General features: G+C 47.2%; 1 protein-coding gene and 2 long non-coding RNA genes across 3 annotated transcripts; 1 reads left to right on the top strand and 2 right to left on the bottom strand.

Moving 5' to 3' along the window:
- Positions 1-3,891: 3,891 nt before the first annotated feature.
- On the bottom strand, positions 3,892-5,705 carry LOC8041318. The gene has a single exon (XM_040209281.2). It carries the CDS (start codon positions 5,703-5,705, stop codon positions 4,197-4,199), a length of 1,509 nt encoding a protein of 502 aa, XP_040065215.1. The 3' UTR covers positions 3,892-4,196.
- Positions 5,706-9,931: 4,226 nt separating this feature from the next.
- LOC120839083 lies at positions 9,932-10,895 on the bottom strand. Its single transcript, XR_005715240.3, has 5 exons — positions 10,837-10,895; positions 10,582-10,768; positions 10,327-10,513; positions 10,072-10,258; positions 9,932-10,003 (listed from the first exon to the last, which is right to left on the bottom strand). It is a non-coding gene; the product is annotated as an uncharacterized LOC120839083 (long non-coding RNA).
- Positions 10,896-19,025: 8,130 nt separating this feature from the next.
- On the top strand, positions 19,026-22,018 carry LOC121837606. Its single transcript, XR_006078256.1, has 3 exons — positions 19,026-19,063; positions 20,139-20,293; positions 22,000-22,018. It is a non-coding gene; the product is annotated as an uncharacterized LOC121837606 (long non-coding RNA).
- The last annotated feature ends 26 nt before the right edge of the window (positions 22,019-22,044 follow it).

The following is a 22,044-nucleotide window of genomic DNA, read 5'->3' as shown; positions in this document are numbered from 1 at the left end:
CCAGAAATGAGTGAAGGTTATGGTTGTAGCTAATATCGATTACTGATGGTGAGTCGTGTAAATGGTGATCACTGACGGTGAATCGTGTGATTGATAACGATGATGATGGGATGATGAAGAGTACCAAGAAAAGTAATAATATAGTCGAGAGGGTCAGCGAAATCCATCGAAGGATTTCGAGAAATCTGAAGAACAATCAGCGTCGAAACAAAAAAAGAACCACGTTCGTTCCCCGCTCCAAAGCAGACCAACTGTTATGCCGCCGGGTAATCAAGGAGAAGAAGAAACAGGCTTGAAAATGACAGCGTTTATGAAGAAGGTACGATCTCATGGGTGCCTCTTATCGGGGCTGCCATCGATGTTACTCTCACAGTACTACCAGCCCTGAAGGCACCATGGGCACCCGCGTTTATTGCTATAATACAAGCAGTGCGCCCGCTAATTCACGGATACTAGGAAGCACGCCCTTGTGTAACCAAAATATACCACTAATGCAACTTTGCTGGTGCACCCAAGGCCTTCACGCGGACCGCGTAAAAGAGGGTAAAGGAATCGTTTGACTTTACCTTCAACCCTTCAGTGGAACAATCGTGGACTTCGAAGACGACTCCCAGACCTCCGGCAGCACCTGTTACATCATTCTATTGACGTTCTAGCCATCCAAGAGCCTATGGCATGACCCGAACATTTTCAACTTTCTGCGTACGTTATTCATCACAGCGCTCCATTGAAAAAGGGTGTTCGCTCTCGGGCGGTATTACTCGTGTCTGCAATCCTGCAACATAACCCTCTGGACCTCTCAAAATGCATTACAGATAAAGCAGCATTTGTAGCCGCCACCCTTAGAGTCCATGGTGAAGACTTCACTATCATCTGTGCATACGTCGCCCCTAGACCGACCAACAGCTGGGACGCAGAGGACCTGCGTCAGATAGCGAGCAAGTATAGGTCGGAGCTTGGAGGTTTGAGAACTGCCACACTTCCGTTATTAGTGACCCTGGGGCACGGAGTCCCCGAGGGACTACTTCAGGATGTTGGAGCAAAATTTGAGTGTGTACATGGGGGGGGGGGGGGGAGGGGGGGGGTAAATGAATGTTTCCAGTTGGGAGTCATGTCTGTCCGTTTGTTTATCTGCTCTGCCTAAATCATGACCACTTCCTAAAGGACTAGAGTGGCCTGCTTGAAACAAGCAATCTTGTGAAACGGCTCGTGCTCTCTGATATTAATCGAGCACAACAGTGCTTTTCTTTTGAGACACCCTTGCTCCCGAGATTCCTTCTGCAGTCCTGTACCGGTTTCTGATTCTATCTGAGCTCCACCGCGAGGCCAACCACTTGGTGCCAAGAACACTAGGAAATACTCCAAGAATCCTCCCTAGAGCGCTATGGCACCCAATCACCCGAACAGTGACTTCTCCCAACAAACAGCAACGTAGGGGAAAGTCTAAAAAAATGCCTCCGATTTTGAACCTGCCAAGTGTTCGCTTCATGGAGAGTGGATGACGTGTGCAAGTGCTGAGGAACATCAATGTGAGTCTTCATGATAGTGATAACAGCGGACCGATTATCAACTCTCCGAACGAAAAACCTGACCTTCTAAACTGAACACAGAGGTATCGCCGGATGTAACTCGAACAGCCTTTGCCAGTAGAGCCTGTGCTGGTATTTTTTTTTTTGGTAAACAATGGCGGTATCTTAAGGACTTTCAAGTCCGACTGGTACACCAGTTTTCCGTGGTTGGAGTAGTGTGTCTTAGAAATCTGCTTTTTGTTTCTCCTGCCAGATGTTTTCTACTAGTAACGGACAGAACAATGGAAGTGCTGTATCTTGCAGAGGGCTATCGAAAATGGAAGGAAGTTCTTCATAAGGAAGGCGGACTACGACGCCACTCTAATAGCGCGGTACACAAGACGTCGCAAGCATCGGCTTCCTTCAAACAGGTCGACAAAAAAGTGGCTCGGATATTTCAGTCGCAGTTAACATCAGTCAGGCGTATTCAGCAGTGGTAAGGGAGAGTCGTCAATACATCTCCGTGATCGCTGACGTGCTCCGGTTTTCCGCGCTGCAGGGTACTGCCTAAAGAGCAGATGATGAGTGACACGTTACTGACATCACACTTCTGATGCTTCACACTGCTTCCGCTCATAACAGACGAATTCGCCTTCACCGAACGTTGGGTCACGACGAGCGAAAACGTGTCTATTTAGTATTGCGGAATGTAAATAGGTCTGAATAGTTGTCTGAATAGAACTGCTACGTTAACCAGAGTTGCAGATATGTTTTAAAATAATTGAATAAACTGAGCTGATGATGTCTAATTAAAACTCCCAAAGCGACTTCGTGCCCGCAGTCGATTCTATCAAGTCATCGTTCTTGAATACTTGTTATTTTAGTCTTAATTATGACAGTCAACGAATCAAAAGCCCATGACTCCCGAGAAATACACTGAGCTTCCCCCCCTCCCCCCTCCCCCCCCCCCCCCCCCCCCCCCCCCCCTATGAAAAGCCTGGCATTGGCCCGTCTGCCTGATGTATTTAGCACCGCAGGACATGGGTATTTAATAAACGCACACTTTCCAGGAGGTTACACAATCTGTCTTGTGATTTTTCAGGCAAGGGGGCAGTGGCTCGAGGCTGTTGACTTTTCTGCAAACGTTCATCAAAACGAGGATATTTCTCTTGACCAGGGGTCTCATAAAAATGTGTATGTTGATTGAATAATCAGATTTTGCAAACCATACCTGTGACACTTTGGATGTGTTCTAGTTTTACACTTTGTGTAAATATGACGTCTCAAATTTAATAACGTTCGAATGACCATTATAATTAGCATTGCAGGTCTCAGCGTAATATGTAGAGGTCATTTTGGAGGGGGTCGGATTGTGTGAGTATGGGTGTGTGTGTGTGCGTGGGGGGGGGGGGGGGCGCTCTAATGAGAACAGGCCCCCTCTCAAGCGGAACCCTGCGCACGCCTATGCCTGCGTCTTCAGCGCAAGCAATGGAGACAACTTTGCGCCTCTTTCGGTCTTTCGGTTCTCTCGGCAGTCTTTCAAAGGCATGGAAGACAGTAAAGACCCTTTTCGGCCGAGAAGCAAATACAACATCCCATATCCGGACTCCCGATTGCACTTCAGAAGCCCCTGCAAAAGACAGTAGAATTGCTTGCCGACGAAAGTGCACAAACTGTTGCACTCCCGGACATTATGGTGTGACGTAACGAGCACTACGTAATGTTGATGAGAAGCCCCTCCCCATTTATTTAGTGACTCTAAAGGGGGTATGGCGCACCTCAGAGCTCCCAGCAGCTGAAGGTTTCTCATGTAATCCCAGTCGCCAAGCTTGGAAAACCCTATGCGAACCTATCTTCGTATAGGCCAATCTCCTTGACCAGTTGTGTGAGAAAATGTATTGAACGCCTCGTCCTTTTTTGCCTCACATGGCAGCTTGACACAAACAAGGCGCTTCCAGAACAACTCTCTTAATTCCGAGCTCATTCGCTCTACGGTTGATGCCATAGGAAAGGTGGCAACGTTCAAAGATGCACGGGCTAACGGAAAACACATTTTGCGCCTTCCTTGAGATTTACAAAGCTTTTGATGCTCTACCTCATGCCACCATCCTCCACCAACTACGTGTCTTCGGCATAGCAGGTAGTGCGTGTTAAGGAAGAGATCCCGGGCATGTCCGTTTCGATGGTGTCGGTTTATCGTTCTCTCTCGTGCCGTTCATGATCTCGTTGTTCTGCGCTCCTCTACCTCCTTTTCCTCTTGTCCTACTACCAGATCGCATAATCTACAACAACTTCCCGCGCCGGCCTGGAGATGAGACCATGCATTCCCATACCGCGAGATCAGGAAGTTTAAGAAGGTACAGAGCAGTGCAGAAAACACGAACTCATGAAAGGTCAATGGGGAATACAAAAATACACAAACAAGTTGAATGAACACTTTGCCGAGTCCCACACAGTTTCAGTGAAGTCATGATAACGCAATGCTTGTAGCAAACAAGGGGTGTCCATCGTTCTGTGTCAATTCTTAGTTTGATATGTTGCCTTCAAGAAAGAGAAGGCCTTGCATAGGGCGCTGAATTTCTTGTCTGCTCGCAAGGCGAACCGCGCAGAGTCTTGGTATGCCGTCTCTTCCAGGAAATGCTGCTGTTATTCTTCCAAGTTTCCATAGGAGCAGTGGCGTGTCGTCCTTTATAATAACAACGTCTCCCGGTTACGTCCGGCGGACGCCCTCAACGCCGACGCCGACGTCGATCGAGGTCTCGGCTTTCGCCACAAACCCGGCGCGTTCCTGGGCTCCTGCTCGAAGTCGAACTCTTCTGGATCACTCCTAGACCTTCCGCCACGCCTGCGGTAGTACCTCCCGTAGAAGCGTCGATGTGGCTTCCGCTGGACTCGGGTGTCCCTGTATTCGTCCTCCTCTTCAAACTGGGAGTTGGGTCTTATGTCTTCGGCGGGTAGCGAGCTCCTGGTCATACCTCTGTAACGGCGGTAGTAGCGGCGTAAACAGGGTCTCCCAGGCTGCAGCCGTCGCTGCGGTGGCGGTTGCGGCCGCGGCGAGTACGGCACGAGCACAACGTCATGGAAGTCGTCCGAGTCCTGCACACCGTGGAGCGGGTTGTGCATCGGTCGGCATTGACTCCGTCTCGGAAACCAACGACCTCCGAAGCGTCTTCCGCCCATGGAATAAGGGAGGCACTGCGCGGGCTCGCCGTCGGGACCTGTCACATTGGCGGCTTCGCGCCCTTTCTCGTCTACGACGACGTCAAACTGGACGGTCTCGCCCTCGGAAACGGTGCGCGTGAGCTTCTGCGGGTGGTTCCGCGTGATGGCGGTCTGGTGGACGAAGATGTCTTCCCGCGTGTCGTTGCGGTGGATGAAGCCGTAGCCATTCTTTACGTTGAACCACTGGACGGTGCCCAGCACCCGCTCGGCGAGCACGGGTTTCTTCCTGGTCATTTGCGTGGCGCCAATGTCGACGGTGAGCGCTTTTTGGCGTTGCCCAGTAACACTTGCTGAAGGGTAAAAGATGGCTTGAGAGTACGTTCCTTGGACCATCCAGCCAAATATGGTTTCTACCGCGGTGAGGTCGTCAGTCAGGTGCTGGATCCGTCCTGTGACGACTTGCCAGTAGAAGTCTGAGCCTATGAGAACGCCGACGTCGTTGTCCACTCTGCTTTGAGCCCCAGCAGGGATGATATCTGCGGCATGAGGTCCGCTGGAATGAAGTTGCCTTAGTAGATTGTCATCTAGCTGCTGGTTGGATACTGTGCAGAGGTCTGGGACCTCCAGTGCTTCAAGTGATGTCTTCTGGTTGCTTTGATGGCTATGGAGGGTCACAACCACTCGTCTACAGGACCGTTTGGTGGCTGTGTTTCCAAATGTGTATATAGTAAGCTCCTCCTGGCCAAGGACTTCACAACCCAGTTTTTCAGAAATGTCCTGCCGGATAAACGTGCGCTGACTCCCACTGTCCAGTAACAGCCTCAGTAGGAGGTGTCTCGGTGTCCCTAGAGCCCACGTTCTAGCAGTTTGCAGCAAGACAGCAGAAGAGCGGGAACTGGTGGTTGGTGCGCTCACGACTGTTGCGGTAAATTCACTAAGTCCTCCTGGGTCTGGGTTGTCTGATGCGGCTGATGTGGGACGTGATAGATCGCAGAGTATAGTCACGTGGTGACCTCCACAAGTGGCGCATGTCATGTTCCTGCACGAACGGCAAAAACGAGCGATGTGGTTTCGCTTGCAGCATTTGAAGCAGCAGCGTGCTCGCGCAAGCTTGGTTCGTTTTTCTGGTGTTGAAAGTCTAGCCTGGCAGTTTTGCACCTCGTGCTGGGTGGTATCACACAAAGGGCATGTGGCCGCTCGGTAGCCAACAGTCTCAGTCGAGAGTGCGAGTGCGGAAGGGTGGTTCGCCTGTACGGATTCTTGACGTGGTATCGGCGATGACCCATACTGGGGAGAGTGACTTGGGTGTTCCATTTGGACATCTTCTCGAATTTCCACTTGAGTCTGTAGAAATAACATGATGACGCGGACCTGCTCTTCCGGGCGCATGTCAGGTGTGTCGGCTGATGGTGTCAGTGCTGCTTCCCTTAACTTCTGTCGGTATAGTATAGCCAGGTCAGCAGGAAGGCACCGCAGGAGAACACGATGTAGGACGACAGCGTAGTTGCTAGGCGGGACATCCAGCCCTTGAAGAGATGTTGTTCTGAAGCGTATCGCATCGTAGAGTTTACGAAGCTGTACTGCGTTGGTTGAACTGTTGACCGCGGGCAAGCTCAGAAGCCGATCAATGTGATCATCAATTAGAATGTCCCGTCGTCCAAATCGGTCTTGTAGCGTCTGTACCGCGAGGTCATAATTCTGTTCTGAAAGTCGGATTCCTTCCACGGCTCGCTTCGCGTCATCTGTGAGATACGTGAGAAGGTATTTAAACTTCTCGATTGGCGGGAGTTCAGAATTGGTGTGTATCGTACAATTGAAATGATCCCAGAACCCCTGCCAGTCGCGACGGCTCCCGGCAAAAGTCGGTACCTGCAGTTTCGGTAGGGCGACCGTCCTGTGGATCCTTGAGGTCAGAGTTGAAGGAAGACCGCCGGACTGGGCTCTGTCGAGGGGGACGTTGGGCGTGATATTCGTGGGTTGTGGTACAGAGACCTGAGAGTCGAGGGCGTGTCGGACGCGCGTGAGGCTATGACTGATGCGAAGACGGTACTCCTCTGCTCCCTCAAGCTCGGCCTCAATATCGTCATCTGAGGTGGACGTCTGGATGTCACGGTCAAGGCGGATTAGGTCGCTTTCTTTCTGAAGCAGGTAGTCCAGTTGTAGTCGGAGGTCTAGCTCTGTCGTGTTCTCGTCTTGCAGAAGATTGTCGATTTGGGTTATTGTTCGGCTGACGGCTGAGCGAACGATGCCGCGGGTTCTTCGGCTGCGGTCCATCTCGTTACCCGGGTTTTGGCACCAGTGTCAAGGAAGAGATCCCGGGCACGTCCGTTTCGATGGTGTCGGTTTATCGTTCTCTCTCGTGCCGTTCATGATCTCGTGGTTCTGCGCACACTTAACTTTTTTACACCCTTTAAGGGTGCTACAGCACCATTTAGGGTTGCTGCAAGGGGTTTGCATCCTTCACTTAGCCGTCCAGCACCCTTTTTTTCGTAGGGTTAGCACCCCTCATGACGAGCGCGAGGGTGCTTGGGCGCGAGCACCCTTCCGATACATTGTGAGGGGTGCTGAGTGCTGGAAGGGTGTTGGAAGGGTGCTCAATTATTTGGACAAGGGTGAAGATCTTTATTAACAGAATAATTTGGAAAAAAGGGAAGCGATAGATATCTGTATGTCGTCTTCAGTGTATATAAGTGGGGTCAGCGTACATCAGATGAATTGATAAACTCCACAGTATATTTTTTTAGTTTATTTTTATTTTATTTTATTTTTATTTATGACTAATTAACCCAAATTTGATATATTTTTATTAGTTTAATGGCCGATATTGCAATTGCAGCTTCAAATGAAGCCATTCTTAAAGTCTAACTCATTTGAAACAATGCTTGAAAATGCAACAAGTTTTGAAATAGCCATCGGCCTTTCCATCACAATTCAAAAACTAGAGCGTCTGATGTTGTGCTGATATACGTATGTGACGTAGTCGTTTTCTGTCTCACCGTCATCCCCCTAGCGAAAAAGAGCGGAATAAAAGTATACTCGACATACATTTGTAGTGTACTGTATGGCAGGGAGTGTAATAGAATATTAAAAAAAGAAGAGTAGTAGTATGTGGCATGCGGGAGCCGTTCCACGATCCAAGTATACTTGCCAAGTATGTTTAGATCATGTAACTACTAGCCTACTCGAAGTACGCTCTAAGCATAATTAAGTATAATTTAGGCGTGCCATTAGTATTATTTAGGATTATAGAAGTGGTTTATAGAACTGCTGAAATGGCAACAATCAAGGCGTCGGACTCCTCGAGGTACGTTCAAAGCGCGATATTTAGAAGGGCCACGGATGTTCGCCCCATTCGCGGAAGTGGCCGATTGGCATCTGTCTCAAATTACGACCAGCAAAAATAAAGCTCAATCAATCAATCAACTAGTGTTTACTGCAGAGTTAAGGAAGAAACACTGGACTTCACGTTGGCATATTTCAATAGTAACAATAATAATAAAATCATTTAGTGTTTTTACAGTGTCCAGGGACATCCAATTGGTTTTCTCGCTGGCGTAGTTCAATAGAACGCATAAACAGATATGCTTGCGCGCGCGCAGACACACACATACACGCGCGCACGCAAGCATGCACACGCGAAAACGCACGCAGACGCAGATGCACGCATAAACAACCACGCGGACGTATCCACACGCGCATACGAACAGGGCGCATGCACGCACGCACGCACGGAAACGAATACGACGAACGAAACGTGCTTGAGCTATAGTTTCGGTTTCGTATTGAAAAAGAAAACCTAAAGTTTAGATAACATCTAAGATAGACTAAATTTTTGTCAACTTTCTACAACATTATAGTGACACTATTAATAGTAATATAATACTAATTTGCTTAGTTTTGTTTTCAAAAACAAAAAGGAAGAGCCTTTTGAAGACTGCGCAAGGACCATCGCTATTGCAATCAGCTACCGTTGGCCAGGGGGGTAAAGGTGGGTGAGGAGGAGTGGCAAATCCCGTACGCCGACATCCTGGGTCCCGAGTGAAAGATCACAAAAGAGAGCGACAGAACACGAGAGAAAGAAACCAATGTTGCCATCTGAAGAACGACAGTCGCAATGGTGAACGCGAAGACTGAAAACTCTCAGCAATATAAACAGTAATAATCTTAACGTTGTAAACTAAATTCTGAGCTATTCTAACGCTTATAGAAACTAAAATACTCATTATGCTGCATTAACTTCTTCTCTGTCGAAATCTCGGAAATGTGGTGGTTACGAGGTTTCGTTTTCCCGGGAGGTGCCTAGGCGCGCCTGTCAAAACCATAGCGCGAATGGTTTAGTTTCGCGTTGACGCGATGCCGAACACCTGCGCGCTATGCAAAAAGAAAGCTCCTAAAGGAACGCGACTATCTTTCCACGGGTAAGTGCGTGGATTGTTGAAGTTCATGAAAGTGCTCTAATGATAATTATGCTCGGGACATCGAAGGCACAACTTTTGCTGAAATAAGAGAACGAAAGTAATGTGCGTCGCAAGCACGCAGGTTCAAACCACTGTATATGACTACCAATCACTACAACCGTCAGATAATCGTGCGTTATGTATTATACCACATGCACTTCTCTTAATGTATGGCGCGTTTATTATGTAGCAATAAAATTTGACACATTTTATATAAATTGTTTTATCCTAGGTTCCCTCAAAACGATCCAACTCTTTAGAAAAGGTGGCTTGAGCTCTTCGGAGATCAGCCCTTTTCCCCGAAAAAACATCACAGAATCTGCTCGAAGCACTTTGAAGCATCATGCTTCTTCAGGTCGCATTCCATTCCCACCCTAAAGCCAGGAGCTGTACCCACCATACTTGCTTGTGAGCATGTAAGTAATCAGGTAAATCTCAAGCCCAAAAAAGTAATTTCAAAAGGGAGCACCTGCATGGAATCACAGCCAGTATTTCGGTGGGTTATGTAAACCGTCAAAAATACTCCTACATCAAATTGCACAATAAAGCAAAATCTAGTGCGTTTTCAAAAAAAAAAAAAGAAAAAATTAGTAGGAAATGCAATTTGACCCCCACAACTCTCGTAGGGGTCAGAATGAGACAAACAAGACTAAAGTCATTGTAACACAAAAATCTCTAAAACAGCCATATCGGCCACATCGGTCGCAGAGCTCGCCTGGGTTCTCTGGTGTCCAGGCTGTGCCTCGAACAGGGGTAAGATTCAGCAAATTCAAGACTTTATTATGGTAACACACATTCTCAAACGGCATGTCTCGCAGCAACCACTAGACACCGCCTCTCCTTCAACTGGAAGCCGAACCCCACCTAGGTCAACTCCTGTGGGGGTAAGAATAAGACAATTGAGACTATGGTCATTGTAACACAAATCTATCAAACAGCCGTACCGGCCACATCGGTCGCAGAGCTCGCCTGGGTTCTTTGGCATCCAGGCTGTACCCAGAGCAACAGGGGTAAGACTGAGCAGGTTCAAAGCTTTCTTGTGGTAACACACTCTCAAACAGGATGTCTCACAGCAACCGCTAGACACTGCCTTTCCTTCAACTGGAACTCGGACCCCACCTAGGTCAACTCCTGTGGGGGTAAGAATGAGACAATTGAGACTATGGTCATTGTAACACAAATCTATCAAACAGCCGTACCGGCCACATTGGTCGCAGAGCTCGCCTGGGTTCTTTGGCATCCAGGCTGCACCCAGAGCAACGGGGGTAAGACTGAGCAGGTTCAAAGCTTTCTTGTGGTAACACACTCTCAAACAGGATGTCTCACAGCAACCGCTAGACACTGCCTTTCCTTCAACTGGAACTCGGACCCCACCTAGGTCAACTCCTGTGGGGGTAAGAATGAGACGAGCAAGACTACGTCCATTGTAACACAAATCTATCACACAGCCGTACCGGCCACATCGGTCACAGAGCTCGCCTGGGTTTTCCGGTGTCGAGAATGTGCCCAGAGCAACAGGGGTAAGACTGAGCAGGTTCAAAGCTTTCTTGTGGTAACTCACTCTCAAACAGGATGTCTCACAGCAACCGCTAGACACTGGCTTTCCTTCAACTGGAACTCGGACCCCACCTAGGTCAACTCCTGTGGGGGTAAGAATGAAACGAGAGAGACCACGGCCATTGTAACACAAATCTATCACACAGCCGTACCGGCCACATCGGTCGCAGAGCTCGCCTGGGTTCTCCGGTGTCGAGAATGTGCCCAGAGCAACAGGAGTAAGACTGAGCAGGTTCAAAGCTTTATTGTGGTAACACACTCTCAAACAGGATGTCTCACAGCAACCGCTAGACACTGCCTTTCCTTCAACTGGAACTCGGACCCCACCTAGGTCAACTCCTGTGGGGGTAAGAATGAGACGAGAGAGACCACGGCCATTGTAACACAAATCTATCACACAGCCGTACCGGCCCCATCGGTCGCAGAGCTCGCCTGGGTTCTCCGGTGTCGAGAATGTGCCCAGAGCAACAGGGGTAAGACTGAGCAGGTTCAAAGCTTTCTTGTGGTAACACACTCTCAAACAGGATGTCTCACAGCAACCGCTAGACACTGCCTTTCCTTCAACTGGAACTCGGACCCCACCTAGGTCAACTCCTGTGGGGGTAAGAATGAGACGAGAGAGACTACGGCCATTGTAACACAAATCTATCACACAGCCGTACCGGCCACATCGGTCACAGAGCTCGCCTGGGTTCTCCGGTGTCGAGAATGTGCCCAGAGCAACAGGGGTAAGACTGAGCAGGTTCAAAGCTTTCTTGTGGTAACACACTCTCAAACAGGATGTCTCACAGCAACCGCTAGACACTGGCTTTCCTTCAACTGGAACTTGGACCCCACCTAAGTGAACTCCTGTGGGGGTAAGAATGAGACGAGCGAGACTATGGTCATTGTAACACAAATCTATCACACAGCCGTACCGGCCACATCGGTCGCAGAGCTCGCCCGGGTTCTCCGGTGTCGAGAATGTGCCCAGAGCAACAGGGGTAAGATTGAGCAGGTTTAAGGCTTTCTTGTGGTAACACACACTCTCAAACTGCATGTCTCACAGCAACCACTAGACACTGCCTCTCCTTCAACTGGAACTCGGACCACACCTTGGTCAACTCCTGTGGGGGTAAGAATCAGACGAGTGAGACTATGGTCATTGTAACACAAATCTATCACACAGCCGTACCGGCCACATCGGTCGCAGAGCTCGCCCGGGTTCTCCGGTGTCGAGAATGTGCCCAGAGCAACAGGGGTAAGATTGAGCAGGTTTAAGGCTTTCTTGTGGTAACACACTCTCAAACAGGATGTCTCACAGCAACCGCTAGACACTGCCTTTCCTTCAACTGGAACTCGGACCACACCTTGGTCAGCTCCTGTGGGGGTAAGAATGAGACGAGTGAGACTATGGTCATTGTAACACAAATCTATCACACAGCCGTACCGGCCACATCAGTCACAGAGCTCGCCTGGGTTCTCCGGTGTCGACGCTATGCCCAGAGCAACAGGGGTAAGATTGATCAGGTTTAAGGCTTTCTTGTGGTAACACACACTCTCAAACTGCATGTCTCACAGCAACCGCTAGACACTGCCTCTCCTTCAACTGGAACTCGGACCACACCTTGGTCAACTCCTGTGGGGGTAAGAATGAGACGAGTGAGACTATGGTCATTGTAACACAAATCTATCACACAGCCGTACCGGCCACATCGGTCGCAGAGCTCGCCTGGGTTCTCCGGTGTCGAGGCTATGCCCAGAGCAACAGGGGTAAGATTGAGCAGGTTTAAGGCTTTCTTGTGGTAGCACACACTCTCAAACTGCATGTCTCACAGCAACCGCTAGACACTGCCTCTCCTTCAACTGGAACTCGGACCACACCTTGGTCAACTCCTGTGGGGGTAAGAATGAGACGAGTGAGACTATGGTCATTATAACACAAATCTATCACACAGCCGTACCGGCCACATCGGTCGCAGAGCTCGCCTGGGTTCTCCGGTGTCGAGGCTATGCCCAGAGCAACAGGGGTAAGATTGAACAGGTTTAAGGCTTTCTTGTGGTAACACACACTCTCAAACTGCATGTCTCACAGCAACCACTAGACACTGCCTCTCCTTCAACTGGAACTCGGACCACACCTTGGTCAACTCCTGTGGGGGTAAGAATGAGACAAGAGAGACTACGGCCATTGTAACACAAATCTATCACACAGCCGTACCGGCCACATCGGTCACAGAGCTCGCCTGGGTTCTCCGGAGTCCAAGCTGTGCCCCGAGCAACAGGGGTAAGATTGAGCAGGTTCAAAGCTTTCTTGTCGTAACAAACACCGTTCTCAAACCACATGTCTAACAGCAACCACTAGACACTGCCTCTCCTTCAACTGGAATCCGGACCCCCCCTTGGTCAACTCCTGTGGGGGTAAGAATGAGACAAGTGTGACATACTATAGTAATTGTAACACGGATCTATCAAAACAGCCGCTCCGGCCACATCTGTCGCGGAGTTCGTCTGGTTTATCTGGTGCCCTTTCTCCATCAACTATCTTGGGGGTAAGAACGGGGCTTGTTTCGATTGTCATAGTCTTGAACACTGTAACCTGACAAGAACATATGCTTCGATCGTCTTTCCAGAGCGACACTTCAGAAGCAGAAACACCGTCCAAAAGGCGCCGACTTGTATGTATTTTATCTCTACACCGGCGAAACATTCCTTTAAGCGATCCTCATTCATTCACTTTTAGGCAACAGCAACTTCAGAGAGACGGCCAGGTGGACAACAGATACTAACTGCTGCAGAGCATGGTTACTCGTGCCGCATCACACCAAGGACGGGACTTAGAATTGCAAAGAGCGACTTGGAACTGCGAAGCGCAAACTGTATGCCACCACAAAAAGACTGAAGAGAGCAACCAAGAAACTTGTTGACTTAAAGACAGTCATCACTGAGTTGAAGAAGAGGAATCTTCTGTCGGAAGATCTGGAACAGAAACTTGAGTCATTCGGTGAGCTACCCAACGAGCTGCTACAGTCCTGGAAAGCAAATAAAAAGAGAACCCCTTCTGGAAGAAGGTATAGTGAAAAGATGAGAAAGTTTGCCTCAACACTGCACTATCACTCTCCAAAGGCGTATGCTTACTTGGCAACCATCTTTCCAATGCCAAGCATTTAGACACTTCGAACATGGCTCAAGGTTGTTGATGGTTGGCCGGGATTTACCCACGAAGCCATTGAACACCTCAAGAAAACCCATGAAAACACAAGTGAACGAGAGAGGTTGTGCAGCATCATGCTCGATGGAATGAGCATCAGAAAAAAAATTGACCTCGACAGCAAAAGCGGCCGTCTTATTGGGTATGTTGACTTCGGAGGTGGCCAGAGCCCAGACGATACTGATGACGCCCCCTCCGCAACCGATGCTCTGGTGCTCATGGCAGTGGGAGTTGCAGCTCCATGGAAGATCCCTATTGGCTATTTTTTAGACAATGGACTTTCTGGTGAGGTGCTTAGGGCATAATTACTGAAGCGATTCTACTGCTCACAGAGTGCAATCTTGAAGTTGTAGCTGTTGTATGCGATGCACTGTCATCAAATGTAATGATGGGCAAGCTGTTTGGTTGCCTCATCCATGAGACCGACGTGGACAGCTTCAAAACATCATTTCCTCATTCGAAGGACCCATCCAAGAAAATCTTTCTCATCTTTGATGCGTGCCATGGCTTGAAGCTCCTCAGAAACCTCTTTGGGGATAAGAAATACCTGACCACGAGGTATGGGGTAAGGAGGTAATGATAAAATAATATGTATCATGGCTCATTGTTTCTTTTTATCACTGCAGCTCATCCAGTGGCGCTTCATTGAAGACCTTCAGAGGTTTCAGGAAATGGAGGGTCTCCGGGCAGGAAATAAACTCCGCAGAGCACATGTTGAATACTACCGTCAAATTATGAAGGTGCGCTTGGCAGCGCAGACTCTCAGCTCTTCTGTGAGCAAGGCCTTGGAACTTGGTCGAAAGCTGCAACTCCAAGAATTCCGAGGCAGTGAAGCAACGTCGAAGTTCATAGCAGATGTGGACCAGTAAGTTTATAGAAAAGTATAGCTATACCCCACGTCAGAAGTTGTGTGCAGCGCAGTCAAAGCTAACGGTTCCCCTTTCCAAATGCGGCTGTAGCTAAGGAGGCAAAGGGAGATTTCGTTAAAAATTACCTTTTCCCTTCTTGTTAACTAGAGGCACATTTATAAGAAGGGAAAGGAGAACCCTTAGTTTTTATTAGTGATGGGCCGAATTTTCGCCGAACTGAAAGTTCAGCGACGAATCTTGGGATTTTGCAAAGCCGAACATTTGCCAAACTTTTTTAAACATTCGGCAAAGATTCGGCAAAAATACATTATTACCAGACTTTTTGTTGATATTTACTTTGGTCTTGCAAAAAAAAGTTTTTTTTTCTTAACTTAAATGCAACATGCAATGCATATTGACACAGTTATTACTAAATAAGAGGGTATTCTACAAGATAATTGTACTGTTGCCGTTTTTGTGTGCTTAGTGGCAATTTTAGTGACTCCTTACAGAAGCGGCATGACAACAAGGTTGGGTAGAAGCGAGCGTGGCACAGTCGCGAATCGCTATGAGGGTTTCGGTTTTAAGCCATCATTAGCGCAAGCCTGCATGTGTGTGCACATTATTAAAATGAAGGCAATAATGCTGCGTTCTTGCTTTCTCTGGGAGTCACTGTTTTGTGTGCGAAGACGAATGCAACGGTTGTTGAGCCTTCACCAGAAGAGATAATAATATTGTAGTAAATATGCATATTTTTTTATTTCAGTCACATGACGTCAACTTTGCATGAAAGTGTGTGTCCCATATTTGCAACGTCTCGTTTTTAACTTTCAAAATGCCAGTTTTTGGTGTTAGGAGACACACAAACGTTTAGGAAGATAGGGAGAGTTAGGAATGTCAGATGTGCAACGTCGAGCATGATAGTTCTGTGTTTAGTTTTATGCAGATACATGAAAATTGCAAAATAACGCTAATTGAAATAGCAATATTATTTTTTTGGGCCACACTACTGAGCTGAAAACACAACTGTTATAATTGAGAGGAGCACTTTAAAGTAAATGTCAGACAATGTTTTAACTACCTCGTTGCATCACTGGAAAGGTCCAGGAAAGATCAAATGAAAATCACGTTATCCAGAATGTACCGCATCATTTGTCACTTGCGTAGTGGACTGCGCATTGAACTGCGTAAGTTACAGGTCAATCTTTCATTCTTGAGGCAGAAAATATTGAAAAGCACCAGGCTCGCTCACAAACGCACAGTTACCGTGTTGCCCACTCTACAACTTGCCATAACCGCTGGTTGTACTACACAGCACTACGGTAACCGCACGACTGCATGGCGTCCATTTGCAATCCATGACCCCGTCGCGTTCTCGAGCCTGCGCAGACGTTTGCCAAATTTTTGCTGAATCTTTGCTGAACTTTCCTTTAAAAGTTCGGCATTTGCCGAACTTTGCTGAATCTGAAGTTTGGCAGATTCGGTCCATCACTAGTTTTTGTTTCACTGCACATGATTTCTTACCCGGGTATCACACGTGACTAATGATACAAGGAAAGAACAGGACGAGGAATGAGACTGCAAAAAAATCTCACCTGGTTCAAAATTACAAATGTACAATTCACTTCTGCCTTATATACTGCAGGTATCATGACTGATGCTATTCTGTTTTCTTCTTTTTAGAGCATTTGACCTGCTAAATTCCCACAACCCAAGGGCAATGGGCTTCAAGGCTCCACTTAAACAAACCTTGTTTGAGAGCCAAAATAAGAAGATGGTCACCTTGTCTGAGACGTTGATGTCCCTACAGCTTCCATCAGGGAAACCAGTTGCTGAAGATGGGAGGCGCATGTCTGTTATAAGCATGGCATTCACCCTGAAGAGCGTCGCTGAGCTTGCAGATGCTCTGTTTCAGAGGGACATGTGCAGGTAAAAGCTGAAACTTGTTTGATTAATTTGTTGTGGTAGTTTAAATATCATAACGTTTTTCGTGTGATTTACCAAATGCAGATACATCTGCACATACCGTCTCAGTCAGGATCACCTGGAGATGTTCTTCAGCTGCATCAGACAGCGCGGCGGCTGGAACAACAACCCTTCTGCTGTGCAGTTCCGCCATGCTTATCGCTGTCTGCTGGTGCATGCAGATGTGAAGGCACCAACAACTGCAAATGTTGCTCCTGACATGGATGGAATCACTGCATTGAGGCACCAAGGCAACCTGTCGAAGGAAAATGATGAGGCAGAAGAGATAGACCCGCTGCAACTGGACACATTTTTTAGCTTTGCTGACCACGACTACCTTGGTGCAACCCACGGTTTAACCGAATTCAGTGCCGAGATTGTCCAGTATGTAGGCGGATTTATTGTGCGGGTTGTGTCGAAGAAGGTGACATGCTCAGAATGCCTTGACATCCTTGTTGATGATCATGTGACAAGCCTTCTCGTTTTCATAAGAAACAATGGAGGCTTGATCATGCCATCTTTGTTTGTACGTCATGCCCTGAACTGTGCAGAGTCAACATTCAGGCATGAAACTAAGGAACCACAAAAGGCTACAGTACAGCGCCTTGTTCTCAACGCTTTCCAGAGCTTCGTTGTGAAGCATCAGGGGAGCATGTCACAGACAGGACACTATAAGGACAGTCCCCAACATGTGATCACGCTGACCAGGCTGATCCTAAAGGAGTACATGACCCTTAGACTTCGAGAGCTATGCAAAAGGCTCACCGAAAAGAACAGGGGGGCTTATGTCCGAGCGCAGTTGACAAAGCAGATTTTGTTTAAGAATCAGTGAGGAAAGAAGCCCAGAAGGATGGCATTGCGCTATTAAAAGTCAATTCCTGAGCTAGTTAGTTTATCATAGTTGTCCTGCCTACTTCAAGTCCCTGTCTTTTTTTTGCACTATTTCATATTCTTAGCGTCGTGTTGTGTACATATTTATGTTGTAGCAAATGGTGCAGACGGTAACAACTTTTTTTTTTAGTAGTTTCAGTGCGTTTGTAATCACGTATCTGTTTGCAACATAACTTTTAAAGGACTAGTGTAGAACTTGTACCTCCTGCATTTTATTTGTGTCATTGTGCGATGATACACAGATAGCACTATACTACAAAATCGGCATTATGTTTTACGTTATAACATATGTTATAAGGTTCAAATTGTTTTTTTTTGTTTTTTTTTTCAGTTGCCTTTAGGTGGTTTTGTCAACGTCGGTTCACTGTGGACTTCCCAATGAACGTTCAAATGATGTGTACTTACTCTAATTATATATAAGTGTAATAAAACCTTTTTTTTTTTTTTTTTAGTACAAAAATATTTTTAGCTTTCCTTGTGTTCGAATAGCGGAACCTGTTTTATTTCAGTGTCTCGTTTCCGTGTTGCGGATTGTTTTTGTGCTGTTTTGCATATCATTTGACTTGGAAGTAAACAAATGGAACGCGATTCGCAGATTTCTTTCGAGGTGCGCCCGCCGGACCATCCAACGCACCACCCAACGCATTTTAGAGACGGTAAAAAACTATATAGGCATTATTATAATCGGTTCGTTCGATTCGGCAGCACGTTCGGACTAAGAGTTCAGTCGGACGAGTGTAGGAGTCGTGCATAGGCGGATTGCATGACACTTACGCTTTTCTGAGCTCGGAGTGAACTAATTTTGAACTTTCTGGCCGAATCAAACAGACCTAATAGATCTATATGTAAGAAACCAACCTGACGCAACCGCCGATTGCCCAAAATGCCGGTGATCGAGGCTGATACGTGGTCCGATAGGCAAACGTTTACTCGTTGTGCGGCGCTTCATGGAACGAACCATACAAAGCAAAAGACGCAATATAACTTTTCCATAGACCATAGCTAGCAAGCAACTTTAAAGTGACAAATCATTTGTATTACCAGAGAAAAACTCGCGGCAGCAACAGCTAAAGCTCATCGCAGCGGAGCAGCGGAGGGAACGTCTCCATAGTGACAACAAACAATGTTGCTATGATTTTTAGGAAGACCGTGAAATCTAGCGGGTGAGGCTAGTTGGTAACCATCTGTGGGACCCAGAAGGTCTGCCTGCATGCTCCGCCGCTTGCGGCAGCCAGAATGCATGGGAAGATGGCGGACCTTTTCCTCTAGAGTTAGTATGTACGATCTCTATGCCGTTGGCACTGGCCGTTACGCAGGCTTCGAGAATCGCTTCCTTTTTACGTTTTAGCCGCTTTAGGAGATATTTTAGATATGTTTCTTACGAATACCGTGTTCAAGAATAGCAAGCGACGACTGAGAGCTGGGAGAAGCTGCCTCTTACCAACGCAAGTTGCGGACAGTCCATCAACACTGCTGCAAGCGCCGGTGAGCTATTTTGTTTCTGCGAAGTGCGTCGCTGTTTCAAACTGTGTCGTGTACGTGTAGTACCATGTGCTTGCTAAGCTATGCTTGATTCTAACAATGCTTCTGGCCGGTGTTATTTCGTTATTTGAAAAGAGCGTACGTTCTTCAAAACCTGTGGCTCGCTCCGCAGAGCGAGAAAGATTCGTGTGCGACGAAAGATTCGTGTGCGGCGGAGCCGAGAGGCTGCTCTGGGCGCCGTTCTACGACGTTCGTCCGACGACCCTTTTACGGAGCGTTCAAGTGCAGTCTGACGGCAGTTCAAGTAATCACAGGTGATGCTAGTTCTGCCGTGTGGTCTCAACAGCCACTCGCCACCGATTCGTTTCGTAAAGCGGGAGCGAGAAAAAACGTTACAAGAGCGAGCAGCATGATTTCTTGCCTATGCTGATACCTGTGCTGCAGAGAAGCGCGGTCTCTTCGCGTATGCCGAAGCGGCACGCTTCGAAGTTTACGATTGTGTGATGTAAATAAAGTGAGTTTGGATGTCGCGTTTTTAAGTGGCAGCGAAAGCCGCTACAAAAAGCAGAGCAGCTAGAAAAAGCAAAAGTATAAAAAAACGCGAAAAGATCCTGAATATTCGATGGTGTTAAAAGAGTATACCAACGTACCGACTCGTCCAGTTATTCTTTCTGTCAAAAAATAATAGCCAATAGTAATAAATGAGATAAATGCCAACTTTTAGTTGGTTATAAATTTCTAATTCACGCAGTACAGCCTTCCCTGCTGTGTTGCTTTCATGAGATCAGGTAATGTGTAAATTTATAGGATAGTTCACCGGAACAATTTATGTCCGACCCATTATGTTGTATATTTTTTCTAAATGCTCGAAGTTATATAAAAAAATGTTTATCATGAATCAAGCCGCACCATTGAATGTACAATAGCTTGTGACTTTTATGTATGTTCCCAGCAAAAGTAAAAGATGCATTCAAAAAGGGCCAATTATTGCGTTTCCTCTCTGTTAAAGCTTTTTTTTTAGGTAAACGCAAAATGTGGGTGTCTACGTCTAAAAGAGTGGAATTGGCATCCCCCGCAGGGCTGGCAGGCCTGACGCAGTTTGGCTGGCAGCTTGCAAGCTATGGGAACCTGGGGAACTGCACCACAAGAGTCAGAGTGACACCCACCCTGCACTCCTTCAACGCTGGCACCATAAGGAAGGGGGAGCTGCCCCCAAAGTGAATGCAATGGCAGGTGGGTTGTTACAGTGAACTCCCATACAGATGATATTAAGCAGAATATCATAAAAATGAATTATTAAAAACAAAGATTAGGAGTCGCACAGACAAGGAGGAGGAGAGGAACCCAGTGCTGTGTCGTGTCCGTGTGCGCTGTTTCCATATTCTTCCCAATTTCTTTTTAATAATTGTCTACCAACTGGTCCAATCATCAGCAGTAGCCAACAAGAGTATGCTGCTATTTCTTACTCTGCATTAACCCTGTGCTTACAGTTGAATCCTATAGTAATGAACAAACAAAAAAATGGGTGCCAGCCAGGCACGTAGCCAAAATTTTGATTCGGCGGTGCCCATGACAAAATGCTGTATGAGGGGGATGGGGGAGAGAAGGCCCCAGCAAAATGGAAGACTTAGGGGGAAGGAGAGAGAGGAGAGAGCAGAGAGGGGGATGGGCTTTCATTATCTTTTGAGTGGGACAGGCTCTGGCAATGCCTCTGTGCCACTGGAAAAGCTGAGGTTCATATCCTTCAAATTAATTGGTTCCAAAAATCTATAATATGTATCAGTGGCCAAGAAATTGCCCTGGAGGAATGCAGGCAGAGGATAACAAAATTGAATGCCAACACGACAGAACAATAATACAGAAAAACAAGACGCACAGAATAATCCACTACCCATAGAGTTGCCATGCAGTTGCCTTCATTTTGTGCGTTGTGACGTCGTTGAGCTTCTGAAGCAATTAGCTAGACATGTCAGTTTGTACTGGGCAAAAGACGATAAAGGAGCTTTTTTTTTGTTACATTTTATGACCTTTCATTTCAGCTTCTTCACATAAAAGGAATCCTTAGAATTCCTGTATTGGTGGTTTGGGCAACCTAGGCAATAAGGAGAGAATTAAGTTACAAGTGCATTAAGTTTTAATTGAACAAGGCAGAAACAGCTTGTGTTGCAGTGGCGTCACATAATGCCGAATGCACGTGACTTGCGACGCACTGGCGATGCCTCATGAAGCAACTACGATGGGTCAGACCCGCTGTGTCTTTTTTAAAGCAAAATGAATATTATAATCAGGGAGCTGCACCAGTTATTTATTAAGGTACTTTTTATTTAATATTGTAGATAAGCAAGGAACGTCTGAAGTTATAATTATAAAGTATGGAATCATTAAGCAACGAAAACATCACATCATTAACACACCCGCCATGAAGCGGTGGAACAGGGTGCGCACTAGTGCACGGCCGGTGGCAGTAGCTCTCAGCAGTAAAAGCACCCTTGAGCGGTTGTCACAGCTGTGCAATGGCTGCAATTACACCTGTGTGATTGCAGGAAACATTGCTTAGAACCCAGCTCCTTAATTTTGAGCAACAGGTGGTTATGGGACTAACTGCAACAAATGCTCGCCAATCTGTGCCTTCGACTCGCCGGGCGCTGTAAGTAGGCATGCTCGGAACATTAGTGTGGTCTTGGTCGTCTTCTGCTGCCCCTGATACCGGCTAGAGCCAAGAGTCTGCCAGTGCGCTTTAGACGCTTACAAGAAGTATGCTTGTACAGCACTATATCCAGCTCCACACTCCTTTTGTACCCGAAGCTCCAACTTTGATGGACCTTGCAAAATCATGTGGGCAAGCGCCGTGGAGGGCTCGCCCTCCACGGCGCCAAGGGCATTAAAACTGCAGAGAATTTCTACTAATCTTATACTGGAACGGTGCTACTATTTTTCAGACATCTTGGCAGTAGCGGCTATACGATGATCGTGGTTTACAATGT

The sequence above is a fragment of the Ixodes scapularis genome, unplaced genomic scaffold, assembly GCF_016920785.2.
Source record: "Ixodes scapularis isolate PalLabHiFi unplaced genomic scaffold, ASM1692078v2 PGA_scaffold4__175_contigs__length_147842914, whole genome shotgun sequence".
Lineage (NCBI taxonomy): Eukaryota > Metazoa > Arthropoda > Arachnida > Ixodida > Ixodidae > Ixodes > Ixodes scapularis.
Note: the sequence above shows the minus strand (reverse complement) of the source record. Positions and strands in the feature narration are given on the sequence as shown.

Bases quoted from the DNA above. Each gene is read 5' to 3' on its own strand.
- LOC8041318 (XM_040209281.2), bottom strand. From the start codon at position 5,705: ATGACATGCGCCACTTGTGGAGGTCACCACGTGACTATACTCTGCGAT.